We start from the raw sequence: 8,869 nt of genomic DNA, 5'->3' as shown, positions 1-8,869 counted from the left end.
ATTTTTCTCAAAAATTATAGCGCAAGTAAGATATGTATATTATAGGGGCAAGGACTACAACTACTGCACTGAAAATTCAGCAATTCAAGGCAAGTAGTTATTGATTTATTGATCAAATATTGGTTTTCCCTTATTTTTGACTGTAACTCCACAACTGTTGTCTGTACTGAAATACAATTTCCAGTCCAATAGTTGTAGTCCTTGCCCCTATAATGTACATATCTTACTTGTCACCAATGCGATATAATTGTTGAGAAAAATGCAAAAATAGGCACAAAATTGGGCAGGGGTGTAGTACCCCTTAAATGCACCCTTTTATTAGAACCAGCTTAAAATGGGCTATTCCCATTTGAAATTCACACTACCCCTGTGGAAGATTTTGGAAATATCTTCCACAGGGGGAGTGTGAATTTTATATGGAATTAGCACATTATGCAGCTCCATTTGAAACTCACCCTCCCTCTGTGAAAGATTCAGGTTGAATCTTTCTCAGAGGGTATATGAAATTCAAATTAAGCTGCCTAATGTGCTAATTCCATATAAAATCATACTCCCTCTGTGGAAGATATTTCCAAAATCTTCCACAGAAGTAGTGTGGATTTCAAATGGAATAGCCCAATATCACAATCCCACCAAAAACCTAAAATAGAATTTTCTTGGCCAAGAAAATTCTACGGGGGACGGTACATGTATTAGTTTTACCAACAAAAACTCATACTTTGAATTGCTAGAAGCATCAGCTGACCTGGATGATGATCAGTCTAATTCTAGACAAGCATCAATACACTGAGAGCACAAAGGGTTTGTTTCATTGCAACACTGATTTTTCCACCACTTTAAGTGAAGATCTGATTAATAATACAATAAATCTGAGTAATTTACACAATTCAATCCATGGTAACATTTTTACAAATCTCCAACAGTAAATTATGGGCTTAACTATATATCAACAGAATGACACACACACACAACTTCATAATCGCCAGTTCCTTTCAAATCTAGTAGGACCTAAGGGAACATACCAACATACCAATGTGCATACCCCAGCTTGACTGGGGAATCCCTTATTCAATGGGAGCTTAAGTATTGTGGCTGCAATTAGCTGCAACTTGGCTGGGGAAGGCTGCACACAGGGTTGCCAAAAGATTTCAGCCCGAATCGCGGGTCAAATAATCGAAAAGTCGCCCAATTTTTCTTTTAACCATTGGTTTCTATGGGGCAGGAAACTAGCGGAAGTCGCGGAGCCAATGTTGAAAAGTCGCCCAATTTTTTTCTTAACCATTGGTTTCTATGGGACCGGAAATTGTCAAAAGTCGCGGGGAAAATCTTCAAAAGTCTCCCAATTGGGCTACCAAATCGCGGGTTTGGCAACCCTGGCTGCACACTGGTAAATAGGTATGGGTCCTTAGGCGAAGCATCTAATCATAAGTCCAATGTGCTGAGGAAAATTGCAATAGAAATCCCCAATGGTTAAAGAAATGGGAAAGAAATATTGAGGATATTAGAAAACAATCACACTAAGTTATCATTTGAAATCCTCAAACATCAGGTCCTCAATTCTTGTGACTTGAGAGTCTCTTTCATATAAGGAAGGATTAACTAGTCTTCAAGTACCGCTTAAGTGACTACAAGGTCAAAGCCATGATGCATGAATAAAAACAATATACTGTCTAGAAGAACAAATCAATAGCCCATAAATGGGTTGTCTGGCTTCTCAAGTGGCTATTGTTTGCTTGCTCTCCACCGACCGACCCAAAATAGGCCAAAATCACGGTCAGTCATTCAAAAAAAATTATTTTTTTATAGTTTTTTGTTAATAATTTTAATGGTTTTTTCTTACTTTTTCTGTGTCTAAAATTCATTTCAAAGCTAAATTTGGTCAACAACATTTTTCTTAAGAAGAAAATCATTACTGTATACTCATTATAAATTTATAACTGTCCATTCATGCATCAATATTTCCAAAGCCATTCTAATTGAATCAATTACTTGGTGTTTCTTCCGTATTGAAGGACTGAAGTATTGATGTTTCTTTCCACATGCCAATGTTCATTGCCTAAAGGCATATGATATACAGTAGTGAGTCATTAAAAGAAATTATTAAAAAAAAATTCCGACGGACCAACCCACCCCAAAAATCCCACTGGAGGGCAAGCAAACAATTTTTTTTTTTTTTGCCTAATCGGGCTCTTCAACTTGTGCACCAGCATTGCTGAATTCTAACCTTGCCAATAATGCTATCCAAACCTGAATCACAATTTTGGGATTTCTCAAAAAAATATTGCAGATTTTACTTTACTTAATGATTGCGGTCTCCCTCAACATATTGAGGACATGATTGGACGCTTTACCTAACTGATTACCTTCAGTATTCTTTCTTCAGAGTTCAGCCTATATTACGCTTGGCGACAGAAGGAATAAACATAGAGACAAGTGTTTAGTACACCTGCCCTTTTACAAATTTACACTTTTCTAAAATTCCTGATATCTTTCCATCACCTGATGGTACTTCATAAAAAAACAAGGACCCATAAATGTCAGGTCTGGTTAAAAATATCTTCTTGATATCTTCTATGTGACCATCCACCACAAACCCAGTGTAAAGTCGCCAGTGCTTATTCAGAGATATGGACCAATAAGCATTACAGAAATGAATAGAAAACAAAGGAATTTGAAGAGCAAAATTGATTTTTGAGTACCTATTTCCCAAGCAGTTAACACACAGTGATATATCATTTTAAAACTTGTTTAATGGAGCTTTCAACAGGTTTATAACCTAAGATACTCAAAAGTGCAACTTTACACTGGATTGTCGCGGCTGGTCACATATTCCTAAATATATAAAACCCTGAAATGCAGTGAATTGAATTTAAACTCTTGTCATAGGTTTTCTTTCTCTATACAATCCATACCTACCTTATTTCAATTTACTACCTTTGTTTTTCAGGATACCTAGTAATTTTTTAAACACCCCAGTCGATTCCGACAGACTCTCATCTACATGAGGCGTAATTCCAGAAGCAAAATTTGTCAACCTTGGCACTCCGGATTTATTGGGTGTGGCATCCCCTGACATATCCTTATATAGCTCCGGCGGATTGTGAAGCTTGAATGTCTTTGGTCCATCATTGTCAGTTCTATTCTCTGTTGAATCATCACATGTATTATCATCACCACCTGGGGATTCTGGTGATTCTAAGATTTCTCCTGATTCAACACCAGGTGGTCTCAACTCGTCTGTCCTACTATCTTGTGATGAATCCTCAATATTTTGTGTTGCAACCTCTCCCTCCTCGATACTATCAGCATCAGCGATTATTTCGCTACCACCATCAGTGGCCATACTTGATTCACCCGCATCCATCAGTGCCTCCATGAGTTGCTTCTGTTGCAGCACAAGATCCTCTACAGTTGGTGAGGCTGATCGAGATGACTCCTGGCTTGCGTTGGCCGATATGCCCAATGGATCTGTGGATCCAGGACTAGGCATGGGTGTGATATCAGAGTCTCTGGATGGTGACTGACTAGGGTCAGGAGTGGCAGGTGGGGTGGATAATGGCAAGGGTGGTAGGGGGGATGCAGCACCTGGAGTAGGGGGTAAGGGGGGTTTAAAGGTACCTGGTGTGTCACCAGCAAACCAGCCACGACTTGATGATGATGTGTTGAGATCATCTGAGGAATGAAAGAAATAAGGTATGTAACGGCGTCTGAGTCAATGTGCATGTGAAAAAAAAAACATTAAAAGGTTCTATTTTGTTCTTGACCATTTTTTTCGCTTCTTTTTTATCACTAAATCATACAGAAACTAACTACTGAACAAATATGATACCAAAAACTGAATATCAAGTAAGTTGTATTGAAAAATATGTTATCCACGTACACAAAAAATTGTCTATATGGGATTAATTTTCCAATTTAGACAATTGTGCCTAAGGAGTACATACATTATTGATATGCGGCATAACGAACACAAATATTTTTCCCTTGATGTGTCATGATGGAGGGCAGATAATGTACCTCCATCATTTTTTAGCAAGATCCCTAAATCAAACAATAATTTGCATCTTTAAACTTGAGCATTGCAAAGGTTTGCGCATGCAGCGGTAATTGCGCATTTTTATCACAACAAAGTGTGCCATGTGCATAGCAAAATAATCCACAGGTATATTAATTAAGTCACCTCAGCTATGAGCGACACACAAACCGTCGGCAGAGTGCAACACTATCGTAAGTGCACTAGAATACAATAGCTGCCTTTTGTAAAACACCTATTGTTTGCAGCACAATCCCTCATCATGCTCATTATATAAAGTGTTGATGTTCTGGCCACTAATCTAACCCCAAGATATCACCTTTACATATAGTTGGTTGTTTTTCTAGTGTTATTGGTTAAAAGTAAGTACATTAATTGAAATGCTGCAAATGGCAGCTATTGCATTCTGCTGCACATATGATGTTGTTGCACTCTGCCGATGAGTCAGTACTCACTGATTCTACCTCACATATAGAAGCACTACTCATCTCATTCAAACAAAATCATTTCAACTTCCCATAATTTTTTTTCCTAGATAAAAGAGAGTATTTACACCAAATTGCACACTGTACTTGGGGCCGTCCATAATTTTCGCCATTTTCACTTACGTACAAAGCGTACGTAACTTTTTTACCCCCCTCCCTCCCCGAGTTACGTACAAATAAAATGGCGAAGGATTTCCATGAGTAGACCTACTGCTTATAGCAAAATTGAGATGTTGGGTTGAGGTAGGGGTTAGAGTTTTGGTTAAAGGTTCGATTAGGGTTAGGGTTAGTGTTCCAGGAGGACAGTTGGTTCTGGATTAATGCTTTTACAGATGCGTTGAGAAATGCTGAAAAACATCCCCTTTAAACCATATTTTCCTGAATACGAGATCAAACAATTAATTAAAATATAGTTTAAAATACAGCCCGAATCTAAACTAAATGACTAATGCACCCCAAAATCTGCTGAACATCCCAATAGGCCTACTCTCTTTTCAAGAACCCCCCGGGATCGCATCATACCAGGGGGACATCCCTTCGCATGTCTGGCGTATGTTCTTGCAATGGGTTTCATGTCTTTTGTCGCATCACTGGCAATCCACACTTGGGCCTTTGGTGCCATTGATCCCAGCGCAGATAGAAAATCATTGTTTGCATGTCATATAGAAATTGTTATTTAAACGAATTGAACAATTTTAGGTTAAGTTATGAATAAAATATAAAACACCATAATTTTTCACTTTCATTTTTTATTGCTCAAACAAATCGCCATTTTTCTTACGTACACATACCCAGGATTTCTACCCCCTCCCTCCCTCTTACGTACGCTTTGTACGTAAGTGAAAATGGCGAAAATTATGGACGGCCCCTTACCGGCACCACTAGTCTCCATTTCCATATCCACTTCCTCTCTCTCGGATTTATGTTTCTTCGTCTCTTTATCATTCATAAAGCTTCCTCGTCTTTTCTGTCCCCTCTCCTGTTTGTCCTTCCCGGGTGGCGTCATGTAAACTTCTAGAAGCTCTTTGCGGTGATGCTGCTGCATTGGAGGTGCCCCTAATTGTTGCCATTCCTTGTAGACAAATTAAAAGGACATACAGGGATTTTGAATAGACATTTCAGAAGGCAAGGTTGAGAAAAAGTGAGTTTGGCATGTCACATGGATCATATTGGTATTAAGTACCTTCCAAGAACCTCTGCTGGGATTCCAATTGTAATTCTACCTTTTTAGGTGATGCAAAAAAACCCCGTTCTACAGGTCCGACCGACCTAAATGCAATGACCCAAAATTTGCATTTTGGAGAATATTTTTTTAAATTGTGCCTAAAATCATGTAAAATCAGCCGTTTTGAAGACAACATTGATTCATTTTGGCTACACATTTTTAGAAAATGTTTGCAAAAAATCTTTTCAGTTAAATTTTGGGTAATTTTAGCCTCCAGACTGACCCAACTTGAAAGGTTCATCCACCGAAGAACAGGGTTTTTTATTTTAGTCGCCTGTTAGACTTACAGCTATAAAATTTTAGACTGTTCTTTTATTTAGCAAGTTCTATTCCTTAATGCTTAAAGGAGAATGGTCAAATGTCCTCACGAAATCCACACTGATCATCTTTCAGCTCTAATATTTATGTCAATGAGAAATATGGGCTTACCAAAATATGATACCAAAATCTCAATTTTGATGGAGAAAAAGTAGGGATGTGGTACAAATTAAGTTTGTTCGGACCATCCTACTTTATGATATAATGTGTATTGTCCATACTTTCTGAGGCATGTTATATGACTTACATCTTTGACATGTTCAGGCAGTGGTACATTAAAGCCAGGATATTCAACTAGTTTCTTGACATCATACTTTGGTCTACCGTCCTCCTGCTGACCTTCACCCTCTTCATCTATCTCACCTTCCTCTGGAAAAATAATAAACAATCACAGATTAATATGTATAATCAATATATTTAGTGTAAGAAATTCATCAACAACAGCAGATTTCTTTTTCTACAAATTTTTATGAGTGCACATCCTTTTCCTCTGTCCTAAAGGGAAAAAACTAGTGGAGAATTCTTTCAACTCTGGTGCCAAATTGCCAGAGTTAAAACACATATATACAAACATACCCCTCATATAATACAAGGTGCTTGCCCAGGGAGCTTTGAGTCTCATAAAAGACCCAACAAGCGGTGGTATATTTCAGGATATCTATTGTATGGTTATTTGTCAGAGCATTTAATTATACATTTTTCCAAGGATGCAGGGGTCTGATCATTGATAAAGTTGTGTATTTTGAACTTAAAGGAACTCTCCGGCAATCACAACATTATGTCTTATATGTTAGAAAAATAAAAAGTATGAATGACATGGTTTTCAGAACTGCATATGACTATAATTTACCTTGTCTTTTCATGTTATAAACCTTCATGCCTGATGATTCCACTTCAGCATCTCTCATCCAGCCTGGAGGATAGCCATGTACTCTCATCATATAGATGTATGGCGGTACCTGGTCATCTCCAATTCCAATGGCTTCACGCAGTTCATTACTACACATAGAAAATCATGAATTTAAACATCAATCGTCTGAATTTAAACACTTACTCTTGTATTACTGACATATTACACCTGGTTCTTCCTTTAAAGATAACAAATTGTTTTGTCTGGTACAAGAAAATCACTACTATTCCATTCAAAAGTGGAATGGTCTCTATCTTTATTTAGGTGGCATTCAGAAATTTCACACAATAGTTCATAATTATTACTGTATTACATACAGCTAGTCAGCATCATCGGTTGACTGCAGAGCAGGCGACCACAAGTTTGTTCCGACTGCAGTGATCTTGAGCCATCGTAACAACTACATGTAGACTAATTCCAATCACCGGTCTAAACTGTGCATGTACTATGTTATGCTTTGTAGTGACGAATGATTAACTTACAGTCCATATCGTGGCACGCACTTCTGAAAATATTCAATGCGAATTTGGTTGTGCGCTATAAGCGCGACTGACCAGAGTCGCCCGTATATCCGCGTCACTGTACCGCGCTGTTGTAACAAGATCGCGCTCTGAAGTTCTAAATACAAACAAACTCAGTCAAAAGGTCAATTTGGACACGACTGCGCATGCTCTATGCCACAGGAATCCTGTTGCAAAATCTGTCACTTTTTTTCCACATAACGTTCTGGATTGATGAATGAGGGCAGCAGTCTAGGTAACAATTAGTACCATAGGCTAATATACTTGGCTCGCTGAAAACACCTTGACAATTCAAGGAGCCCTGCTGTGGAACATACCAAGCCCATTTCTCAAACAATCCCCACCAAATAGTTATCTTCACACACCAACTCTATGGATCTTTTGTTTTCTGTATCATACCTTTGAATAGGAAAACATTAAAAGTCTTATACATACATACCTGATGGCACCAGGAACAAATTTACTAAAGTTCTTCTTATCCCCACCAGAGCTTTTGCCATCTTGGAGATAGCGCTTTTGTTGCGGGGTAGATGATGATTGAAACAGTTGTTTGTTGGCATTGATCCGTTGGAAGTCTCTTTGCTAAAGAAAAAAAATGAAAGAAGATTCAACTTTATTGAACATTGGAATGGACATTATAATGGCTGCAAAACAAACTATTCCACATAATAAAATATCCATTTTAAAGGTCCATTCAATGATTTGCTCATTCGGAAAATTGTTAATACTCATCAAAATTCAGTTTTGTGCACCTTTGTTAGTAGCACTGATGTAATTACATAGCCTGCTAGTGGTTAAGCTGAAGGCCATACATTAAAAACAAAATTATGTGGACCATTATCTTTAAACTCGTTTTTCTCAGAATGAACAAAATGGAGTTACGTCTTTGTGTCACTGACCCATCGATAATATTATGTTTTTCAAAATTTTTCCACATTCTTGCGGAATGACTGAAAATCCCATAACAAGACAGATGTGAGCAAATTTTTAATATTGTCACAACAGTAACGCCTAAAATTTGTTTGATTGGTGTAACATGAAACAAGACGGTTCTCGAACCACGAGTCTCGCCTGCTTTTGCGACCGCCTGCTTTTGCGATTACTTTTGGTAGAGGTAAATGAATTTGGCGGTTATCGGCTGGCTGATGGTGACTGTACCTACCAAGTGTCATGCCCATGCAACAGTTTTTACTAATTTGACCTCAGATGACCCCTGGTGGCCTTAAAATGACCTTCAGAAAATTTGGCTTTAAATGTTGACTGCATGCACCAAGTTTCATGCCCATACGACAGTTTTTACTGATTTGACCTCAGATGACCCCTAGTGACCCCGAAATGACCTTCCAAAAATGTGGCTTTAAATGTTGACTGTACCCA

The 8,869-nt window shown here is 38.1% G+C and overlaps 1 protein-coding gene across 1 annotated transcript in view; it reads right to left on the bottom strand.

The window, feature by feature from the left end:
- Window positions 1–1,792: 1,792 nt before the first annotated feature.
- LOC140164398 (zinc finger CCHC domain-containing protein 8-like) overlaps window positions 1,793–8,869 on the bottom strand; it is a 42,094-nt gene continuing 35,017 nt past the window's right edge. The window contains exons 8-12 of the mRNA XM_072187677.1: window positions 7,932–8,074; window positions 6,912–7,060; window positions 6,309–6,430; window positions 5,392–5,590; window positions 1,793–3,672 (exon numbers count right to left, since the gene is read on the bottom strand). Coding sequence (XP_072043778.1) covers window positions 2,918–3,672; window positions 5,392–5,590; window positions 6,309–6,430; window positions 6,912–7,060; window positions 7,932–8,074 — 1,368 coding nt within the window. The 3' untranslated portion in view covers window positions 1,793–2,917. The remainder of the gene's footprint in view (window positions 3,673–5,391; window positions 5,591–6,308; window positions 6,431–6,911; window positions 7,061–7,931; window positions 8,075–8,869) is intronic.

The sequence above is a fragment of the Amphiura filiformis genome, chromosome 11, assembly GCF_039555335.1.
Source record: "Amphiura filiformis chromosome 11, Afil_fr2py, whole genome shotgun sequence".
In the NCBI taxonomy this organism is placed as follows: Eukaryota; Metazoa; Echinodermata; class Ophiuroidea; order Amphilepidida; family Amphiuridae; genus Amphiura; species Amphiura filiformis.
This window is presented reverse-complemented; position numbering and strand designations above follow the sequence as displayed.